Source organism: Spea bombifrons, chromosome 4 (assembly GCF_027358695.1).
Source record: "Spea bombifrons isolate aSpeBom1 chromosome 4, aSpeBom1.2.pri, whole genome shotgun sequence".
In the NCBI taxonomy this organism is placed as follows: domain Eukaryota; kingdom Metazoa; phylum Chordata; class Amphibia; order Anura; family Pelobatidae; genus Spea; species Spea bombifrons.
The window spans coordinates 23,078,841-23,103,839 of record NC_071090.1 but is presented as its reverse complement, the minus strand read 5'-3'; the positions used below and the strand labels follow the sequence as shown (position 1 = coordinate 23,103,839).

Sequence of the window (24,999 nt, the reverse complement as noted above, 5' to 3'; positions counted from 1 at the left end):
GGTTACTCATTATATATATGATTTCTTTTGGGCCAAAACTCAATTTAAATAAAAAAAAATCAGTGTACGGTGCAAGCAATGTTGAATACAGAAACAAATGCTTAATAGAATACAAAGCAGCTGATTTCTGTTCTTTTGTTTTGCCCATCAATATAATTGGTTTTCTCTAAGCCTAACCAAATTTACCAAATGTGATTTCAAAAAGATGCCCTATAATATCCATTACAGAAAACACTGTCTTGCTTATTTGATTAGAGGGCTCTCTGGAATTGCTCATATTAGAATAGAAAAGACAGCACTGACCGAGGTAAATGAATTACCTGTACAACGGAACTTCTTGCTCTTGATCTGGCTGATGCGTTTGTTGGCGAGGCGACGTGGGCTGGTGCATCGGGCGCCACTAGTTTCTATTGGATTATCTTGCAGGTAATCAGCAAGCCACTTTAAATGGCAGTCGCACACAAATGGGTTCTGCGCTAAATGCCTGCGGGAGAGACGAGATGTTTAGTCGGCGAAAAACTAAGACACTATTCTCCATCACCAATTTATGGTCTTCCTACCATAAATAAATCAACTTGGTATAGACTAGGGACGTTCCAAAGTACAAGCTACAAAGTGCTTTATACAACTGTATAGCGTTGCAGAGTGTGATGGCACTATTATTATGGTATTTCCCCATCTACTAGACAAAATAAAACATGTAATAATCAAGCAGATCTAGAGAAAATGAATATATATACGGATTGCTTTTATTAAGGTTATATGGCTTATTCTGATCTGTAAATGCCATTATGTTGGGACGTGGTTATGTAGTATTTGGCTCTATGGGAAATCCATTCCTAATAAGTTATTTTTCAATAGATCTGCCATCAACTTATAGCAAGTGAATTACACAACATCCCAAAAAAAACGCCAAATACAAAGACACAAAAGGGAAAATATATGCAGGAAAGAGGAGAGGAAAGAAAGGACTGGTAAAGGGAAGCAGGGGAGCTCACAGAGTGCCAAACAAAAAGCTGAGACAGAGAAATCGCAGCAGCTATGGAGAGCCCTCCATGTACAATGGTAGTCCAGGCAAACAGCTGCGGACTGACAGACAAAAACACAGTTACAGGACTATTACAGGTTGGAGACAGAAAAAATGAAAAACGGGTTAAGAATTGTTTTTTACGGGTTTATAAAAAAAATCCTTACCAACATTAAACAAAAAGTGTTAAATATACTGTATTGTTTTGTGTTTGCAGTATATTTATTTCAAAATATCACTAGATTTTTGTAGTTAACTACAAAACTATTCTGGATTTTTACATTTTTAGTTCACTGTTGGCGCTATATAAATAAAAGATAATAATAATAATATAAACAATAAAAAACATAGATGAGGCTCTGTTATAGAAATATATTAACTGTAGCAACATATCTAAAGTAAATAATTTAAAATAATTAAAATAATTATACACTGCAGCAGCTTATGTGAATTAAACATCTTTTCCTACTAAGTTATTCACCTTAATGCATTATGTTAATAAACTGGGAGAGAACTACACTTAATATAGACCAATTGAATCTTTAGTCTTTCCTTTTAGAGAGGTATTAAAATGTTGTTCTTTTATTCATATGATTTTAGATTCACTTTAAGTGGGTAATCAGCCATACTTGACGATTTGATCTCTTTTTGCTTGTGTATGCTGTAGGCGTAAGTACGGCAAATCTAGTGATTGAACTAGATAGTAAATTGAAGATAAGAACGTTAAAAAAAAACAAAAAAAAACCCAGAAGTTATTCTAATCTCACCGCAATTACCTGTTTTGGATGTTATCGCTTGTATAACAAGCTTGCATAAAAATCAATGACCTTTTGGTCTACTACAGCTCCTGGGACCTTCGGTGCAAGAATAATCTTAAACTTAAAATATATGGCATAGGACAAAATATATTTATATATATATTGTTAAATGAGTAATTGTTAAAATAGCATTTTGAACATGTGTTAACATAAAAGGGGTAGTGGTGTAAACTATACCAATATATATACTTATATAACTGTAAAATATGTGATCATTTATCTACTTAAAAAGTCTTAGTTCTAACATTTTAAATATGACCTCCATCCATGTAATCCATCCATGTAATATTTCTCATGCAAGCATGTTTTTCAACATTCCCATGCAAATGAAAAAGGTCAAGATGCTGGTTGGCACTGAGAAGGTGACCTCAAACAAATGTCTACATTTTATTAATGTACGCGTCATAATATGACTGAATCAGCTCAGCTCAGTAAGAATTTATCCAACTTTGTAATGAAATAACACTATATAGTAATATTAGGCTTCACTAGGAATTGTAAAATCATGGATGTGTATCGAAGATGGCGAGTGAAGATATTGTATGACTTTTAATGTAAGCGATATAATATGTAGTCTGAAATGGCATCTGATGTGCAGGTGATACTGAAAAGGAATACTGCACCTTGTTATAAAAAGATATTTCCTCTGCACAAACTGAACAGACAAAGACACACATTTACATATTATTACATTTAATACAGATTTCATTTGGATCAGGGTTCAGTATTATAGAAGCTAGATGAAAAATATAACTCATTATGTCGCTGTTAATGAAATGACAGGGCCAAAAGTGTCAATGGCGGAGTTGACCTGGTTGCCTCCTTGTCTTGAAATAATCCAATAGGTGCAGCAAGGAACTGGTGATAAATTCATCGCAGGCGTTTTGAAAATATGTTTGAAGACTCAATACTATGGTCAAAATAATACTTTTTTGGATTTTTTTTTTAAACACAGTAACTTCTAGAGTTTTGCTTCTAGATGTCCCTGTATTACGGTGTAAAACCACTTTGGTGAAGAGGCCTACACTTCTAAAAGAATTCATGGCAGATGAAACAGCTAATTGCCATTCAAATAAAGGACTGGTCCACGTATATGTTTTCATTCAGAATATATTTCAGTGACAAATTAAGTATGGATGCAGCTTCCTACATATTTTGGTGTGACCTGAATTTAAAGAGATCATTGAAAATGATGCACAGCGGTACTTATTATGCCTGTGGATCAGTACTTCATATTTAAGTCCTTCTTCTCCAAATTGTCTGTTATTTGACACATAGAGCGAAAAATATTTTTGACATGTATGAATAGTCTCTAAACAATTCTTAGGGTGGCATGATCTGAATCATTATTAACCTAACAGAATTTGAGCCTCATCAACATGCTTTGTTCTGAATGATGTCCAAGAAATCAGTTGTGCGCTAGATAACCTTAGTATACTTACAGAGTCTGGATTGATTGAAGAGGCGCAAATAAACCTTTGCTGATAGTCTGCAGTTTGTTGTCATATAGCGAGAGTAGGTTTAGATTTTGGAGATCTTGAAATGTATTCACCCTTAGGCAATTTATTTTATTGGCGTTCAGAAGTCTGTGGTGAGAAAAAAGAAAGAATTTAACCAATAAAACCAAGAATTTTTCTCTCAAAATGCTAAAATATACAATTACCGTTATTACTAGACAGTACATTTAGTTAATTCAACAAATTTGCATGTTAGTTTATTCTTTAGAGGCAATTTCCTCTAAATGATTGTAACCTACAATCTCAGGTTTCGATTTTGTACTATAATAAAAAGCTGGCTTGGTCATTTCAGCTTTATCAAATAAAAGTTGCTTGCCTCCAGTCAACCAAAGAATAATTTGTATGTGTATTAACAGTTTTAAGAAGAGAAACTGCTCAAATAAAACCGATCTTGCAGATTTAGAAGGGAGGTAAACAGGGACCATACTTGCGGTGGTTCTGTTACAGTGATACAGTGGAGGAATGAAGTGCATGTGTTAGATTTTACCCACTGTGTTGTTTTTGGCATGTTTCTTGGCAATAGAAAGGTTTCTAAAGAGAACTTGTAAGCCTGCCATTAAATTAAAAGGCAGGGTGTCCATATGGATTTCATTTATTCAAATACCCCAAGAGGGCCATAATATTATCATATTGCCTTCTCTACTGACTTCTAAATTGAATACCGTTAATGTATACATGAATTGTTCCATCCCTTCTCATCAATTCCCATTTTGTCATCATTTTTCATCTAGAGTGACATACAGCTACTTGTGTAAATGAAGTGGGGGGGGGCTCTTCATGCTGCGAATGTCATGCCTTCACCCACCCCATTTATGTGAAGCTGATTACAGGATATGTTTGGCCAGGGTCCTCCATGAGTTCTTAGAATGAAGGGGTTGGCTTTTACCTCCATAAATATTGGTTCAGTTCCCAAGCCTAGTCTATGGAAAGCGAGTTTGCTTAGTCCTTTCCCAACAGTCTGCATTCACTGAATCAACTCATGATTTAACTTAGCATTAGGATGAATAATGTTTACATGGAATCTTTTTTGCCTTTTGGAGTAAGGAAGCAGTAGCTATGAATTCAAAAGTATAAAAACTATTATAAATGCTCTAATCTAAACTATTGCCATTTACAAACCTGATCATTATTGTCTTCCTTCAATTTGCTTGATGAAATAAGTACTTTCAGCACAATACACGTTGAGTACACACAATGTAGGTTCAGTCCTTTAATTAGGTACATTACAATAATAAAGCATTTTCTATAATGGCAGGACTATACTCCACATTTTATATAGGTTTGCTTATTTATTTATTTTTTACAGGGATCAGTATTGAAGTACGTATATATGCCAATACTCACTGACTCAAATATTATGCTATTTTTCATGCAGTTTTTAACTTTTAATAAATGTTCAGCCTGACCCCCCATAGTTTCCCCTGTTTTTTAAAAATAAATAAATTATGAGAAATGACATTAACTATGAGGGTGTTCTCATCAGAGTGTTCGTATCAGTGTGTTCCCCATTTAATAGGAAGAAATCCAATCTGGAGTGTTTTGAATGCTCAATTAGATCTAATCAGGATGTGCTACTTCCAATTGTTTAACAGCAGGTCGAAGGAAACCTAATGTAAGCTATTTACATCCTTAGCATCTATTTATGTCCTTAACATCTGTTCATTGGGAAAATAGAGAGCATTACTAATGTACTGTACAGGCGGGAAACAAATGTTTGCTATCCACATCTGTAAACGAAATCAAATACCATTACAGACATTAACAGCTTCTTTTCATTATGCAAGTCAATCAAGTCGCAGTGACCTTGTCAATGTCACATGCGCAGGGAACGCTTTGTAATCACCCACCCGTATCTCTCACAGCTTGAGATAATACCAGCAGTTTGCGGACAGAATAGTTTGTCATTAAATGGAACACAGGTTGCATCAAAGCATTTGCGCGCAAATAAATATCGCAACAGTGCCCTCTTTTTTGTGTCTCATAAATAGCTGAGTTTTATTCATTTTACTGCCTTTGGTGAGATACTGAAATCCATAATTGCATGGCTCAGCAGGTTGGCTGAAGCAATCTTTGCACTTCATTGCTTTGAAAACACAGGGGTATATTTACTAACTTGCGAGTGTGCAGACTAGGACATGCAAATGTCTCCTAGATCAGGTTAACTGAGAATGTGGGAAGCTGTATGGCCTGTCCTATGGTATATCCCTATTTAGGGGTATATAAAAAGTTCACAAAACAAGAAGAAGATAAAATCCACTTCTGCTTCTGGATGACCTATGCAGAAAGAATTGTATTTATGTCCAGAGTTTTCAGAGTCAGTGACGTGACATATGTCATGGTGTTAGTGAGCAGATATTGGAAGTTTATAGATTCTTCCAAAGTTTCCTAAAAGGTGGAAAAGTTATGATATTCACAAGTACATTTTTTTTGCTCTTTTGTATGTCAATAATATACTATGGAGAGAGAAGAGGTGATACAGCTTGTAAGATGGAGGAAGAATGAGAGGTGGTAGGAGACGGTGTGGAAAGATATCAGGTTGAGGTAGATGTTTGGCATAATGTATGAAGATGGGAATGCAGGGAGGAGAAGAGCTAGGGAAAAGGGCTCAAAAATGATGCCCATCAGTGGATATGCTAGTTTTATGAAGACACTGCCTTTTTAATTATCTAAAACACTGAGTCTAACATGTGAGGTGTGAACATGTTAAGGGCAAAAACAAAACTGGTTTCACTGGTACCATTCTTCTGCATCCCATTACCCTTACAATTCCCATGTAGTTTGTGTGTGTGTTCACAACAACACCATGAATTCAACTTCCTGTCAGTTTAAAAAAAAATATGTAAGCACTGAAGTTATCCAACAATTAGTGGGAAAGCTTCTTGAACGATTTCCAAGAATGTAATTTCCATCCTGCTTAACTGGTTAGAGGAATATACTGGTTCCTCTCTGAGGAACAATATACAGGAGTCAGAGTTTCTTGGCAACCTCATACCAACAGAGTAACATTTACAATACCTGGCAAGCAATAAGCCATTGGGATTGAAAGTGACATGAGCACATTTTTTAGTTAGAATTGCTTGATCTGTACAAACAGTGCCATTTTCAAAATATTCCCTTCAACCTGCACTGATGTGTATATCTCCTTACCAGCCCTCTGGTTTATAGATGCCACATAGGATTCTTTATTCCTCCAGACAATTCCAACATGGAAATGATATTTTCTTTAAATAGATTTAACTGGGAAATCTGCTTGCTTTTTCTTTTAAACATTCTTCATAGATGACTGTGGCAGTGGACCCCCCCACACAAAACAATCTATTTCACAAAAGCTAAAAAACATATTCATCATAACAATACTCACAGCAATTGAAGGGACACAAGGCCATCAAAAAGCCCTTTGGGAATTTCCGTGATCTTGTTTCCGTATAACACTCTGTAAGATGCAAAACAAGCGCAGAAAGTGTTAGACAACAGCTGTTTTATTGTATCTCCCTGTACCGCATTATCATTTTTATTGATCTTGGGTGCTGTGCTCAGGAACCATGGTTCATACGAGCAGTCTTTCATTTAACAAGCAATCTAATTTCCATCCAAGGGAAGCAAGCGGCATTAAATGAAATATTATGATTCATCCTTTGCCTGATGTTCAACATGCATTATCAACAATGTGACTGATCAACTGGCTCTGAATCATTGCTTTACAGGTCTGCTGAGCGCACTTTGGAAAAGCTTAAAACTCAAGTCGTTTGCGATAGAAATTAAGAATGCATGGGATTCTTAGAACAAGGCAAGTAAGGTTTGCTGTTTTTACTATAAGGGCCGGACAGTTTTTATCTGCTCTTATTTCTACGTTTGGCATACAGAGAATGTATCTTTTTTTGTTTGTTCCGTTTTATCTTCAATGCGAAAACTGCATGCAGTGCCTTTTGGAGGCAAGCTGTAATTGATAGGATAATGTATAACAAACACCAGAAAAGGGTAATGCCATATTTTGGGGAGATTAAAATGTTATTCTGTGGTGTTTTAGAAGCTAAAATGTTTAAGCGTCATTGTATCGGATGAAGCAATAGCCCTGGTAAAATTAGCGCCATATTTTCTTACTATCGTTCCTCAATACACAAACATTTTCTCATGATTCCTGTGAAAACGCTGCTAACGTGGACAGCAAAAAGCTGAAACCATTCTGGAACCTCTCTAGAAACACACACCACTCCGTTCTCTGGTGTATCTGACTTCATTTTCTTGTACATTTTATACTTCTTCTAACTGGGGTTGACATATTTTGGATTGTCACCTCAGTTCACATTAGTCAGGATGAATCGTTTTTTTTTTTTAATCTTTACATAATCTGGGTGTAATGAGTGTTCTAGTTCAAACAATGATCATGGGGCCTTGACACTTGATTCTCTAAAGTAATTCTAATCTCCTCTTTCGACCCCTGCTTACATATTAAAACCAGATGTTGTGAAAAATGAAGAAAAGGAGTTCTTTTAAAAGAATTTGATCTTTTTAAAAACAAATCCATTCCAAGCAGATCAGTTTAATGAATAAGCTCTAGGGTGAAAAGTTGCCTCATATTATCAGTCAGTCTAATTTCTTGCAGTGCTTCCTAGATTGCAAAATTTAGACAAATGTAGAAAATTTTACTGGCTTTCAGTATATTTATATTATATTATAATATATTATAATATTTAATATTATAATATTTTATATTATATTTCAGTATATATATATATATATATATATATATATATATATATATATATATATATAATGTATTGTTTTAAAATAAAAAATGTCCAGTGGGGTCAATAAGTTAGCATGTGTCATTACAATGGAAACTCCAAATAATAAATATTTACTTAAGTATGTAATTAACACAAAACCCATGTAAATCTACAATCTGTGGTAAGTAGTATATTGTATAACCAGTTGTATAATAGAAACAAACACTATTTGTTTTGTTCAATTATTAGATGAAAATTATAATATAAAAGACCTTTGAACTAGGTTTCCAATTTTGCGGGAACAGTTTGGGGAGAGATTGAGAGCCAGGACTTCTCGTCCGACATATCACTAGTGGATGGCATTGTCATCGATTCCAAAAGCTACAGAACGTAAAATCTTAAACCGCATAGCTGTTATTTTATAAGTTAAACATAATTCAGTTCTAGTTACTGAAATATGTACAGCCGTGTTTGTGAAATTATACTTTATCCAAGCAGAATGAGATAGAAAGTTGATTTCTAATTAACAATTTCTGGACAAATATGCTTTCACATGCAGAGAAGTGACGCAAATCCTTCAATGTCAGCTGGACTGGAGGCCTGGAATTCTAATCAAGAAATTACATCAAGTGACTCAAATGAGGATATTAAACTGCTCCAAATCCAAAAGTGTACAGACGAGAAAAACAGACACACAGAGTTAGAGCTGACGTACTGGCACCAGAGAAGTCTTTAATCACCAAACAATTTGTAGGTTGCTCATGTAGAAAGGACTTTAATAGGGTTATGCAGAGACTTCTATTTACAGAGACTGCAATCTGCATGATCAATTGCTAATTTAGGGGAAATTAGTTTGTCTTTAGGGAAACGACAGTTGCCTGCATAAAACGGCAGATTCTTAAGGAGCAATTTAACACTTTTAAACTGACATAAATCGAGTGAATGGTTATTATTTTTTTTTGTATTTGTAATTCAATCAACCAACATACAATATTAAACATCTCTACTATTAAAAGAACCTGGGAAAAAATATAAATGGGGGTACAAGAAATTCCCTGCAGACCCTATTCAGCTCCCACCTCCGGACAAGGTATAAAGGAGAATGCTGGCTTTGTATAGTGCTGGTTGCTGGACACGCTAACCAATTCTGTATAGCGATGGGCATACAAATCAGTTCTGTATTGAGCCGGTTTGTGTGACCAGCAGGTGAAACCCTAGTTGCCATGCTCACCTGGGACCTCACTTTTGAGCCCCGTATGTAAATTAATATATCTAAAATATATTGACCTTCATAAATTTACTGCACCAAAAACACTTGTCCTGCTGAAACCGACCAACTTTTCTCTGACTTTAAATTGTAGCCCCTTGTTATTTATACAGTCTGCTGGATGAAATGTTTCTCCGCAAAGCCTCTACCCCGAGTCTGAATATACTTCCAGATAATAATGAGGTCTCTTAGGTGCTTCTTTCTCTAGTCTGGTGTGCATTTGACAAAGTTAAGTAAAAAGGATAAACTTTACGTGTAAGGAGCAGGATCCGTACTTGGAATTGTAATGATTTAAACATACTTACAGAGAAGTGAGAGATTTTAATCCGCTGAATGCATCCGCTGCTATTTCAGATATTTGATTCTTGCTGATATCTCTGCAAAAAAATGAGATTAAAAACCTTTAAGAGTCACAGCTACTAGGCTCTCCAAAATAAAAGTGCAAATTGGTTTACCCACACTGATAAAAAGACAATAATAAACATGTATCTTAAGTTTAAAACCTTCGGAAACACCATTATTTGAACCATTACCACTGTTTGTTTTTCATTTTATATTTTCTCAGATTATCTTTATTGTCCAATTCTGCCATGGAGAAGCTAATTTCACTGGGAAGTTGAGTGATAAGTAGTATTTCAACCTCAGTACAGTAAGACCAAATTGCCTGTTCTAATAGCCTTTCCTAATGATTCATGACCATTTATAGCTTCAGTCTCAGCGTGATTTCAATGATCCTCTATTCTGTCTCACCAACGCTACTTTTCAAATATGAAAGCTTGGGTTGGACACACACACACACATATATACACATAAATATATATATTTATATATATAGATATATCCAACAATATTGGCTTGTGTCTGTGGTTTCATTTAACTTATATCAATAATTTAAGCAGCTTCATCTGTCAAATGGCATGGGGATCGTTTAAGGAGAAATGTTTCCATGTGGTGGCTACAATGGCACTTCCATATATACAATGCACTAACCATATTTATTACATGGTTCATTATCCATACATTCCACAGTAACATAATCCCGTCTCTGCTTACCAAAGAGCACACCAATGGAAAATGTAAAAAAGAGACTAACGTAGACATAATAGACTACGCTGGGTTATCACATTGTTGGCACTATCTTGAGGATGGTGTTGAAAGTGGAATTAATGTACAGACATAATATATAGTCATTGCATGTTTAATGTATATTGATTTATTTTACATACAGAAACTATTTTTTGAATTAGTTTTTAACATTACTGGTATTTTTATGCTAATTTGTCATGTATTTGTACATTTGTTTTGGAAATACAGTATAAGCATCATGCATATGTGGTACCCCAAGAAGAATATCCCTACATATATATTCAGTATGTCTCACTATAAAACTAACACAGTAAGTGGCTCTCCTACATAGAGTGAACTAAATATTGTACAAACAGCTCTAAAATACAAAAGAAGAAGAAGAAACTGAAATGATGAAATTATGACAATTTTCTAGGCTGGTAATTATGCCTCGAGGATGGCTAACTACACATTGAACAAGATACTTTATGTCTGTTTAAAACGTTCTGCCAGTTAAACTTCCCTTGGGTATTTATGATTAGACTTGAGAATCGACACTGCATAATTATCCAGGGCCAAGAACTGACAACTTGTTCCACTTGCTGTGTAATGTTTGAGATGAGGTACCTGATAATCAGCCCCCCCACTCCACACCACCATTTAGATTGCTTGTCGTAGCATAGACAACTTCTACATTTAAGTCCTGGGCAAACATCATAGGCTTGCAATTTTAAAGTCATCTTAACAAAAAGCTGTAGAATTAACATAATTGTAGTCACAGATCCAGATTTATCTATAGGAAGGATGTGTTTTGGGCAATGTGGAAGACTCGGCAAAAAAAATGTGAGGTGTTGTGATTCAATTTATTATTAAACGCTGATAAATACTGGGACAAATCTTAACATTTGTGGTTTTATATCTTTCTGTCTAGAGATTATTAATGATGAGCACTGAAAGTCTTAAATCTATACTGAAATATATACTGATATTATTAGAATATTTATGGGTTTATTTTAAACAACGGGATAATTTAGGACATAATTAATATGCTCAGAGATATGTATACTTTGGTGATCATTCATTTGGCCTCCAAGTTTAATATCTAATTGACTCCCCTTTGATCTTGCCACTTTTTATCCTACATATAAAGTTCCTTATGTGTTTATGACCCAGTCACCCAGCGAGCGGCAGGTTTGAAGCATCATCTTTCCATAAATGGTGTGTGTAACGTTTATGTTAATGAAAAATACACTTTCACAAATTCCACCAAGCCTGGATTGGCCATAGGGCCTGGTGGCTCACTGGTCCTGGCACATAATCATTTAACGCGGGGGCTGGTGTGATTTTAATGTCTGTTTCTGAATAAGATGTGGCGTCTTAAATCACTCCAATCAAATGACACATTTTGGCCCTAGGGTGGAATACTTTATTTCTGCCTCGCAGTTGTCAATGTAAAACAGTAAGAACCAGTCAATAAAAAATAACCATCAGTATATAGCTATTCACACTTACATTCTCTTGAGTTTCTTATACTGAGTGAAAGCTCCGGGAGGGATACTCTTGATGGAATTCTGTTCTAGTCGTCTGTGAAAAAGCCAAAAACAAAAGCAAAGATGTTATCATTTGAAACTCCTCACTTACAGTCAGCATAACAGTCCCAGAATGGCCATTGAATGCGCCTATGAATAACATTTGATATTTGGTTGTTAAAATTAGTATTTTTGTACATCAAAAAGGCTACAGAGTAATAGTCTGTAAAAATAATAAATACAAATATTTGGCAAAAGCTTAAAGGCAACATATTATGAAACCAAAAAGTATTTTTATTACTATTTTCCATAAACAAATACAGCTTTTCAACTTCAACCACTTATGTTATAGTTGACAAATCAGTGTTGGTTTGAATTCATTTGATAACTATTCTGAAAATCTGAAAAGTCAGTGACCTCTTTTTAACAAGTCTCTAAAAATTGGCAAACCATCTCTGTCCTCTGTTTCCAACTGCATAGAACCATAGAAACCAATTACATGCTTACTATATGACCTAATTGTGTGATAATTTTTTGAATCTTTATAACCGGAATTATTTTTTGCAATATTTTGCTGCCATATAATACTTTAGTATATTGTTAGTTTTTGTATATCCTTTAAAATTGAAGTAGAAGATGCTTGAGTTTATTTATGAACCATAAAACCCACACGCATGTTATTCACCTATAATTTATATATACGACTGCAATTGAATGCAGCGATATTACCTCCATAGGTAGTGAGGACTTTATAATTGTACAAATAATTAATACATATACTGGGCTTCGGACATGTTTTATCACAAAGATCACATTTACAATAAAATCTGCAGCATTTCTAGTCATGGTAAATAATTGAATAACATAAAAGCCAAATAGTGCAGCCAAACTATATAATTTCATCTTTTTTACATTACCACCATGAAGGCAAGACTATAAAATGGCATTAAAATGGCTTTTTGTGCAGGAGATAGCAAATAATTAGTCTACACAGCAGTACGAAGATTACTCTTTGGGAAACAAATTAGGCTATAGGAAAAAATAAATTATGTAGAAAATGAATGTCACCTTGAAATTTCACTGTTGGGAAATATTTAGTTCAGTAGGAGTTAAATAATTTAGCTCCTACCTTTCTGCAAGTTATTTCGGATTATATTACCTATGCCCCTAGGGACAAAGATATGGCCAAGAAAGCTCATTTTCCAAGTATTAAGTAATGTTCAAGGTAATATTAACTGAAAAGTGTATAGAATACTTGAGTGCGTTATAGTGAAGTACAGGTAGTAAAATTCAGCTTTTAGAAGGGAGTGGTAGGAGCCTAACATAAAATAATTGCTTCTAATCCGGAATGCAGTGTTGGAGCAAATTTATATTTCAGACAAATTAATTCCTTGTAATTATATATCAACAAAATGGCACATCGTTGGTATCACTGGAAGAATGCAATTACATACAGAAAGTATATATAAACAGGATTTCCAAGTATTACAAAATTTGTGTGGCTACTTAAATCCCTATTTTGTAACAAATTTAAAGCTTTAAAATTTAATATTTCCCGAAATATATTGGCACATATAAGATGCTTGGATGCAAATGTGAAATGTAGAACAAAATATATTTAAGTCTTTAGATATTTCTAGAAAAGATTATATTTTGTGACATTTTGCTTTAACATTGTGTTAGGTTGTAATATAAATGGGGTTATGTTCTTGACTTAACGTATGTTAACCATACTGGAAACTCTCCAGGTGTGACCCAGAATTCTTGACTTAACGTATGTTAACCATACTGGGAAACTCTCCAGGTTTGACCCAGAATTCTTGACTTAACGTATGTTAACCATACTGGAAACTCTCCAGGTGTGACCCAGAATTCTTGACTTAACGTATGTTAACCATACTGGGAAACTCTCCAGGTTTGACCCAGAATTCTTGACTTAACGTATGTTAACCATACTGGAAACTCTCCAGGTGTGACCTGGAGTCTCTGGGTGAAGCCCTGCTTATCTGGGTCTCGCAGTCAGTTCCTTTCTTCTCCAGACAGGGAAGCAGCATTTGGCTGTGCCCACTCCACACCCTTTTTCCACCCACTAAAGGCTGCTTGAGCCTAGTCCTCCCAAAATAGCCTCGGAAGCTCCAAAACGTCGAAAGACTAACATGACGTGTTATGTGTTTGTCTCTTTATGATGATAAAGTATAAAGTTAGCAGTGCCTTCATATGATTTCATAAATCAAAGTTGGACTAATAGCAATAGAAAAGTAATGAATGTTCATGTGAGATCAGATTGATTATACCATTAAGAAGGGTCGTGGCCAATGAATTTAATACACATTTTCGTTCTTTTCAAAAATTAATGAAGAATCAGATATCTCAATATAACGCTTGTTATTAGTACGGACCCGTAAATTATGCAATGAAGCTGTATAATGAGTCAAGCCCAGTCTAGTGAACTGGGGCAATTACTAACGCTAATCAATCTTTGCTATTCACACCATCAAGACCTATATATCCAAATCTGGTTTGCTTTAAGTGTTTTCAATGTACTAGATTAGAGTTACCATAATCAATGCCTTTTATATAAATATAATATATATATAATCAATGCCTTTTATAGCAATATAATATATATAATCAATGCCTTTTATATCAATATAATATATATAATCAATGCCTTTTATAGCAATATAATATATATAATCAATGCCTTTTATATCAATATAATATATATAATCAATGCCTTTTATAGCAATATAATATATATAATCAATGCCTTTTATATCAATATAATATATATAATCAATGCCTTTTATATCAATATAATATATATAATCAATGCCTTTTATATCAATATAATATATATAATCAATGCCTTTTATATCAATATAATATATATAATCAATGCCTTTTATAGCAATATAATATATATAATCAATGCCTTTTATAGCAATATAATATATATAATCAATGCCTTTTATATCAATATAATATATATAATCAATGCCTTTTATATCAATATAATATATATAATCAATGCCTTTTATATCAATAGTTAGTATATTAGTAAGGCTAGCGTATTAGCAATAGTAAAAATGAGGAAAATTACCTATTTTAGCATAATAACTCACTCTTGCCTTTTAGGTGATTATAGGAAGAGTGTTACACAAAACTACACCAAATCAGCGTTCGGAGCTGATTAAGGGGATTTTTTTTTAATAAGGTTGCATTTTCACATTAAACATGTTTTCATTTATTTAATAATAATACTTATGTTGAAATCAGAAGGTAATAGATATGATAAACTGTGGTGCTAGTTTTAAAGATTTTATAGAATACTTTCAAAGAAATTTTTTTTTAGGTGCGTGTTTTGGAAGTTGTCAAGCATCCAAAATTGCAATATGTTTGAGCTAATGTACTTAAATGTAAATTCATGATGGTAAATTGGTGGTTATTTTATTATAATTAAACTTATACATGGATTTAATAAAGTGTGCTCTGGCTTTTCACCAAATTAGTTGGTGTCACTTTGTTAGATTTTAGTGCGTTGCAGTTTTCTGATTTGTAGCTGTCTGAAATACATGCCACCAGTTAACAGCCATTAAAACCCTGACCACGCGCAAATCCATGTCTAAGTGGATTAAGTTGTTCAAGAAATCGAGCACACTTTTTTTTTTAAGTAATCCTATTTAAGGATGACGTGTTGCAGTAACAATTTTTTAACGTAACTAAACATTTATTATTGGAAGCTACCTATTTCTGGTTCTTTTTGTTGGCAGCCAGGAAAATGGTTTGAGTTTAAGTTGTTCACTTTGTGGCGGCTGAGATTAGTGGCTAAGAGTGGCAGAGCCTGAATTATCAACCAACAACAATCAGCAAACAATTTCCCCTTTAATGTTACCTTACAAGTATTAGATGCCATTGCTAATATACAAATCCTAAATAACTGTAAGAATTGAATCACAGGTGATAATCAATTAGAGAGAAAAATGCTCTTTTTACTACCAACGGCTTACTTACATTATAAAGCAGACAACACAATACTAGCGAATCGATCCTCTAATTAAATAGACTTTTAGATGTCTAACTAAGAAAAGAATGTCTCCTAACCGTAGAGAGGCTGTTAACAATGTATGTTATTTATGTTCCTTTTACAGTAAATAACCCATTGCGGGTTTTCCCTTGAGTTAAAAAAGCTATAATAATGTTGAGCCCTGTGTGTTTGATTTAATGGTCATCAAGGAGCTGTGTTTATGATGTATGGAGCTTACAGTTTTAAAGACATGGGTAAAAACAAACGTTCTGTGGGATAAGGATGCAATCACTCCCTGGAGATCCGCAGGGCACTCTGATTACTATTACTATTCACTATGAAAGGGCCAGTACCTACCCGTGAAAGGGCTAAGCTGATCCTGCATACTGTAGTGAATGTGGAAAAGCTTCTTGACCATCACCTCATTGATTTGCCTACACATTATGCCATTCCATCTCAGCCATTCTTGCGGGAGAAGCTGACTATGGGTTTGTCAATCATAATGCAGAGTTATAACAGGGAGCTGAAATCCTTAATTCGCCCGTAAACTAGGTTAGTAAATACACCCATCTGTGTACTGAAGTACATCATGTTGTATATGGGAAACTGATCCAGTTTGAAGTGTAGGCTGTGCAAAATAAATTGAGGAGTCAATAAAGTCATTAGTCATAAGCCAACCATAACCTCCGAATAGGATATTATCTGATCTACAGCATCTTTGCCAACTCTATGCCTCGGTCAGGGAATATAACGGCCCTAGACCTGAATGGGCATTAATGCTGTTCACACCTTTACACCTTTTAATTAAGTGCTATGGACCATTATACACCAGTTTAATAAACCTTATCGTAGGAGCTCATTTAATACTATCTAGATCGCAATCTGATAATTATTTAACAAAGGTGGTTAGCGTTTACAGATATCACGGCTGGAACGACGTTTTCACCTTCTAATTCGTATTCCTTCCTTATGCCAAACCTATTCCAATTTCATAAAGTATAATGATATTTCATAAAAAAGGACTGTAACTGATATGAATGAAAACACTTTAAAGGGGTGTTTTATTTTTTAAAATAAAATGCGGCTTCTTTCAACTCTGGTAGACATTTGGCTACATATCCAATTATTTAGGAGCATTGAAACGAGGTAGGTTAGCAGTAGTTCTAATTACTTATATGTAAGCACTGCTGAATACACGCCATCCATGTCTCAACAGGCATCATCCAGTTCTGGTTTAGACACTGCAAGACCTTTTTATGCTATATATAAATGTGCCTAGGGGCATCGGCATTAGAACAACAGTTTATAGGATATATCCTAATCTCTTTTACCTAAAATATTTTTACAAGTAGCCATAGTCTGAGGAACTGTGTGTTAAAACCACAGACCATTATTACGCAATTTGGTGTTTTCTTTTGAAAAGATTTACTGCCTCTTTAGGGATGCTGTAAACCGAAATGGTCCTTTTTCTATTCACCTCTCTTCTTTTTTTTTTTCTTACAGTGGTGAGCCGAATAGGACACGTTTTACATTGTGGGAAAGAAATAAATTAAAGGGTAATACTCAAAGCAACGCGATAAATTATATCCTGCAGTTTGCATGGCATTATAAACCATAAGACCAATCACCGAGGGGTTTATCAAGGTCAGTGCATCCCTGTAGTGAAAATGATGGCGTGATTTCATGGATACTTTCCTGAATGTTATTTGCTATTGTAAATGTCTACTCCCAAACCTACATTACACAGCTAAGACTTATTTCATAATTTGAGGTTTAATGATGGATTTGATCATGGCCTTTCGCTGCTAGAACAGCATGCAGAATACAATATAAGCGGTGACTATGGTAACGCATTCATGAGTTACAATGCTACAGATGAATAGGGATTTGTAAATAATTCTTCAATTTATGAAACCGTTCTATTTCATTTTCCTATTCATTATACAAATCTGACTATTCTGTATTAGTTATTTTACCGAAAGCAGCTTCTAGAGAGAGAAAAAAAAGGGTAAAGGTAATCAGCTGACGTTTTATTAGCCTAAATCGACTGACGTCATAATACCTGTTACAATATTTGAATAACCAAATTGCATACTAATAAAAGTTTATGCAATAAACATTAAAGAATACAAAATATTGTCTCTGTATTATACCCAGTAGTGGCTGATAACCACGATAGAGGGCTCTATTCAGAAAATGGGAAGAATAAAAAGTTCATGTCTGGCCTTTTATAAAATTTTAAGATTTCCAGAGATAGAAAAAAAAAAATAGCTTGAATTCAATAATCGCATATCAAAATCTAAAGTGAAAAAATGAAAATAAAATGCTATGCAGATCAGTCATTTTCTGATACGCTTTTTAAAATGCAGACCATTGTCAGTCATCCAAGAATACTTGCAATTATGAAGGCATTGCCTATGAGATACAGTATATTCAAAAAAATAAGTAAAAAAAACCCATTTATATTCTTCTAAAGCTCCATGATGGATAATGGTTGTATTCCAAACAACTCATACACATTTTTATTTGTTAGAATGATCTTTTTTTGTCATGTAGAAGAAGTTTACTGCCCAGTAAGGCCCATTTCCGGTCTATAAACTGGAGTTTTATTTTCATATACCCACTATGTATTTTAAGTTGTTTTGAGATTAAAATTAAATATTCAGTTTGTAGAATGTCTTTAGCTCTACTGAGTTCTCAATAAAAACATAACATTCATATTTGATTTTTTTCCCCCTACACAACAAATAAAAATATATCAGTGTGCCGTGCCTTAACAATTCTTCCGTGATCGATGTGTTGTACAGAGAGCATTGCTCCTTTTATATTTAAGTCAGTTACACTTATCTAATACCTACAGTATAGCTTAGATATAAATTTCCCCAGGAAAGAACATTTTGTAACATATATATATATATATCTATATATATATATCTATATATATATATATATATATATATATATATGTATGTATGTAAGCGTCTCTATACCTTGACGGAACGTTATGCTACATTCTTACTGATGTACAGCAGGCATTATCACAAATATCTTTAACTATGATGTATTTAGGTAACTATACAGTAGATGCATTTTAAGTCTGTGGTCCTTGAGGACAAAGGATGAACCAGGGGCAGCTATAGGCTTTTTGGGGAAAGATTGATCAGGCCCCGATCTCTCATACTACTAATACAAAGAATAATAATGCATATACACAGATACAAAATATCTATTAACCCATTTGTTTTAAAGAAAATACTTTATAGTGCTTAACCTCATATAAGGAAGCTGTATAGGACCTACTAAAGGCCTTTTTTGACCAATGGAGGCTCTACGCATTTTAACTGGAACTGTGTGCCATATCCAATAAACAAAATGCCGTAAAGCAGGCTATTGCTGTTGATATTAGTATATTTATAGTATACATGATATATAGTGTATTTATAGTATGCATTGAAAACTGTATACAGCGGCACAAATTTAAATTGGTACCCCTTTTATGACCCTAATTATCATGGAAACATACAAGATACCATTTTTAGGATTATCATTTTTTTCGTGTTCATTACTGCATGTACTTTTCGCATCTTTCCATCTACAGCTATTCTGACATGTGAGAAAAATAAATGGTTCTATCTGCTTTCCCAAAGCCCTTCTAGATTCCAGCCAAAGATGAGGTCATTTATCTTCAAGACTAATTCATCCAGCAGAAGATGAGAGGAGCGCTATACTATTTATTTTGCAGCAGCTATTTGCAGTTAGTGGGAATGGGTAAGTATCTGTTAGCCTGTGCACCGAAGGAGATTTTTAGCCACTTCTCAATTTCTAACAACATGAGATACGTAATGGTTTGTCAGGCTTCTCTATAACACAGACAGAACGCAGACGTGAAAAAAGTGAAGCATCACTAGTGATAATTCTTGGCTGTCAAACAAATAGAGTCTACAAATGAGATGGCCACGCTCTATTAACAATGCCTTTGTACGCTGCTTGATATCTTTCATAAAATGTCCCTTCTGCATTTTCTGGCTCCTTATATTCTTTCTGGAAAGGTTACGATGTGTAAACTGATTTTTTGGAACAAAGTCATCAAGATAGTAAATAGCGGGGTGACTTTTATAGTTAGTCTTTGTAGCTCTTAGCCAACAATCCACTCTAAAAGTCCTTGCTCTTTCCAGGCTCTTGTTATTTTTAAATAAATATATATATATTTTTATATACTGTATATATAGCACACACACTAGTAGGAAGCATGTGAGCACTGCATTAAAACCCCCTTTTTTTAAATAATAATTTATTTTTTTTGCTGGTGAATTATGAGCTTTTATCAAAGGGGAATAGTAATTTAAGTAAGACCAACGTAAGTAGGGAACATTTTTGTTATCAAAACTGAAAAAACTAATTTTTATTTTTTATTTTGCCTAATGCATATATGCCGGTACTATACATTTCTGCACAAATGCATATAGGAAGCTACGTTGGGCAGGCCATGTGAAATGTGTGCATGCGCAGACACATTTACAACTCACCATATTACGCATGTGTAGATATTTTATTCTGAATCCTTCCAGTGCTTTTAACTTTCATTATTATCCATGCTTTTTGTATCTACGATAAAACCAACTATTTGGAAACACCACATTGAAGGAAACCAAACCAACCTTTAGACATATGTATTTTGAAAGCTATATTTCCCCGTACAAACAACAAAGGTTCATTTGTTCCAGTGTGCGCTACATTGTATGTCAATCACTCTAGAGATAATAGCATTGGGATCAAATTATTGCTTACATCTCAATAATGCCTTCTGGTAAATTGGCTGGGATTTCAGTTAGTCCTTTCCCTCGACAGTCCACCACGTTGTTGCTGCAGGCACAGGCAGATGGGCAGCTGACTGCATTGGCACTGCATGACGGAGGCTCATTTTGGGATCCTGTGAAATAATAACACAACATTAGACAAGTGCCGTGTCAAATAAATCCTAGTATTTCCTATACATTTAACAGACACGTGTATCTATACATGGTATATACTGAGGGAGCACGGTTTTGCTGCACCCAGTTTTAGAGGACTGCAACCTGTTGCAGCATGCGCATATTATTACAATAAAAGAGCTTTCTCTGGTAATCGTGGCATTTAAGTAAAATGTTATGTTATTGGGCCAATCTTTTGAGACCTTGGATGTAGAGGATATCACAATGCTGAGAAACAGATTTCTTATAATATTGTAAATCCAGTATTTTGCTAAATTGACACTAATTATTGGTTAAGCTCTTTTCAATAAAGCAGATCAAATATAACCGGTCTAGTTTTAATTACATGATACTTCACAGCTAAATACTTAGTATCTGTTGTGGCAATTATAAATGTATCTAAGTCTATAAACTATAAACCTTGATTAATCTATTAAGCATCACAGATCAAGGTAAAGAGTAATAGCTTCTGGAAACTCTCTTCTTTACTCTCTTCTTTACTCTCCTCTACTTTCCTTTACTCTCCCCTTTACCATCTTTTAATGGATTAACCAATGGGGGCTGATTTAAACGGCTTGTTTTGTACTTTTTGTAGACTGATGAGTTTATTAAGAAGTCTAAACAAGATATATGGAATCCATAGCTCCCCAAATGAACTTGGATTAACATTTTTTTTTAAAAAACAGTTTTAATTTTGGTATATTTACAAAATTATTTCCTAACATAAAGGTTATTTACCAAATTATTTATGGATAATGGAATAAATAATACTTTTTCTGCTCGTCCTCAGTTCATCGCATGCCTGAGGATGTTAACAGGTAATCAGGATTGCCCTTAGGTAAATCTTTGAAGACATTGATGTCAACCATTGATCTCCTTGGGTGCATCAATATTTCCTCTTTTACACAAATAGTACAAAACGCAAGTGTTTTAATGCAGGAAAACACATTTTGTACCTGAAATACTGAAAACCACAACCATTTCCTAACTCCTGCCAGGAAAGCTCTGTAGTATTTTGTCTCATAACATTAAAATGGCTGGGTATTAGAGTTGCTTAGCAGCAGGGAAAATAGTGATGAACCGGCTGGAAAGGCAACCTTCTTCATTCAGAAACAGCGGGACAAAGGATATTTACGAACAATTTGAAATCACAATTGGAAATAAAAGCTGGACCCACCAAATTGAATGCTAAATGCTACTATCGCTTTTTAAATCAGTTAATAATTCCGATAGCGGGCGCAGAGACCAGTTCTGCTTCTCTATAGAAAATACAAGCACAGAGGCAGGGAAAAACTGCTAGTGGTCGGCCACGGGCATCAAGAGGCGATCTTTCAAAAGGGAATTACTGAAAATCTAGGCCTTCGTTTGAAAAATGTCAAGGATTCCACAGAGAGTTGGTGCCTGTGAGTTTGAATTTCCATTAGCGCAAACAGATTACAGCCAATGGTCATCACTCTCGCCATTTGTCAATATTATGGGGGCCGCATGCAAATAAGAAAAAGGAAGCAGTCAGATATGATTTATTTATTCCGGTATTCTAAAATGATATGAAGAAGGTTGGAAATGGCATGTGTGTGGTTGCGCAAGGCTACGTAAATAAATAAAGGGACTACTGTGAATCATCACCTTATTTTGAAACTAGTGGAATATAGCGGAGAACGCATTAAAGGCATTTCATGTTTAGTCATACATATGCATTGGCTGTGACTGCAGCAGATTGTCGTGGTGCGAATATAAAACCGAACTGCAAATACATGGCTGCTTGCTTTTTAAATCGTGTCATCGATACAGAGAGCGACGCAGACAAACACTCATAGTGACAGATGGACAGACGGATTACAGTTATGCTACCAAAATACAGAGAAAAAGAGCACACATTAATTATGTTATGTTATATCATATCATTGATTCTGCTGAATTTGGCATTAATAATAGGTACATTCTGAAAATGTCATCCTTTAAAGGGGCTCCAGCTGATTTTTAAGAACAATATATAGGTTGTTTTCCCCACAACCTAAGGAATGAGTGATAAACATCCAACATTGCATGTATGCAAATGTTTACTCTCTATGGCTTTCCTAAAAGTATAAAAGTATTTTCTATCCCACAAAAGGGATCTTGGAGAATTTTAAAAGTTTATGTTTTTGAAGGTTCTAAGGAAAAATCTTCTCTTTATATAAAGATTTATTAATTTCTTTCACATTAATTTCTGCATACAGTTTAAGACAACAGTTTAAGAGCAAAAGGGTGATAATTTGTGTATAGAGAATAGGGTGTTTTTTTTCCACAGTGAAACACATTATAGACCTCTGTGCTTTAAAATGAGACAATAATGTAAAATGAATGTTAAAACAGTTCAATTATAGAGGGACAAAACATTAATATGATTTAAATTGCAGAGACTTTATGACACATTTTAGAATAAGTGTACACTGTCAGCAGGCACGTTCTCAGTGAGGACAATTACTGCATTTTAATTAAATACCATGAGCTGATCTAAATTTTGCAATTTAGATTTTATTTTTCTCTATGTGTTAATTGTTTTGATTATTGCAACTCTCCTGAACATCATTATCAACAAAGATAAAAGTAGGTAGGTACCAGGAACATCAACATTGCATATTAAGGAGTCAAGTGTATTTTTGTTGGCAATATTTGCTATAAAAAGCCAAGTAAAGCAAAGGCTTCCATTAACTTAACACCAAATGTGTCTAAAAGGCACATTGACTACACATCACCAAACATTTGAAGGTTTCCCCCCAGAAACATTTGTTGTTTGAGACAAATTGCTCATCTACTGCATTAAAACATTTGTGGTTTTAAGCGTATATCTACGAATCACAAAAAGTGTCTTTTCAAGAATTACCTGGACAGACAAAGTCCTTCTTCTGAACATCAGCCACATTGAAGCCTCTCAGTTGAACAGGCGACATGCAAAAGGTGAACTGGCCAATGGTTCGTCTCTGACGCAGCCAGTCTGAAAGCCATGTGAGATGGCAGTCGCAGTGAAGGTAGTTGGAGTGAAGGCGTCTAAAAATGATATAAAAACACATTTGGTTGAGTGTTACTGGATGATGTTATGCTTTATCAGGCAACGGCAATTAGCTAAAACGATCTGGTAAGTCCTTATATTTTTGTAAACTTAGATTTGGTCCTCTCACACCAGAACATGAGTGATTGGTCCTATACTACATGATTATACACCCATTTATAATAAATAAAAAAAACAAACAATCAGGACTCAATTCAATGGAATTCCGTTCTCCTTTTCTAGAAACTTCCCAGAATATATACACTTCAGCTCTAGCCTTTTGTGTTATAAGGTGGTATATATACAAGCACTCTATTATGTTTTGGTAATACACACACCTTGCACCTTATATCATCTATTTTCACCATGATGACTCTCCACCAAAGCACTTGATGGGCATTGGCCATCTGAATATAGCTCTGAGTGGAATTTCACTTCTGGTTTTAAAGCTGCATAGAGATAAACTTATTTATACCTGTCTTAAAATTACTAATATCATGGATATGTGCGGCACATGGTATATGATAATACAGGCCTATAAGGTAGAGTCTAGAAATGTCATCAAAATAAGCATATCTTGGAAACTCTGTGGATTGACCTACAGACTCTGGAAATCAGAGGTGAATACCTGGCTTATTTTCCTGGTGGAAGAGCAGTGTTTGTCATGTACACTCATGCCCAGGTCACCCCCTTTTCCTACCCAACAAGGAGCAGGAGAAGAAGAGCTCTGGAGGACCAATCCTGGACAGTTCCCAAGTATAAACATAAGCCCTCACTAGCAATCATCACTAAACAAAGTCATATATTGTATTAACAAAATATAAATACAGATTCATTAAGGCCGAATAACATCAGTGAATGTTCCTGAACCTGTCCTAAGACAGCAAGATCACACTGCTATATCCATTTGATCTTGTAACAAAAAAAATCTTTCAAAACAGAAGCTCTGCACAGCTGCACAGACAGCAGGACATTCCCCATTAACGCAATTAATACTGTTAAAAGTTTCACATAAATAAAG

At 34.6% G+C, this 24,999-nt stretch overlaps 1 protein-coding gene across 1 annotated transcript in view; it reads right to left on the bottom strand.

Annotated features, from left to right (window-relative positions):
• SLIT3 (slit guidance ligand 3) overlaps positions 1–24,999 on the bottom strand; it is a 279,434-nt gene that overhangs the window by 54,581 nt on the left and 199,854 nt on the right. The window contains exons 8-14 of the mRNA XM_053465078.1: positions 23,814–23,977; positions 20,766–20,907; positions 11,934–12,005; positions 9,662–9,733; positions 6,724–6,795; positions 3,288–3,431; positions 321–484 (exon numbers count right to left, since the gene is read on the bottom strand). Of these exons, the coding sequence (XP_053321053.1) occupies positions 321–484; positions 3,288–3,431; positions 6,724–6,795; positions 9,662–9,733; positions 11,934–12,005; positions 20,766–20,907; positions 23,814–23,977 (830 nt within the window). The remainder of the gene's footprint in view (positions 1–320; positions 485–3,287; positions 3,432–6,723; positions 6,796–9,661; positions 9,734–11,933; positions 12,006–20,765; positions 20,908–23,813; positions 23,978–24,999) is intronic.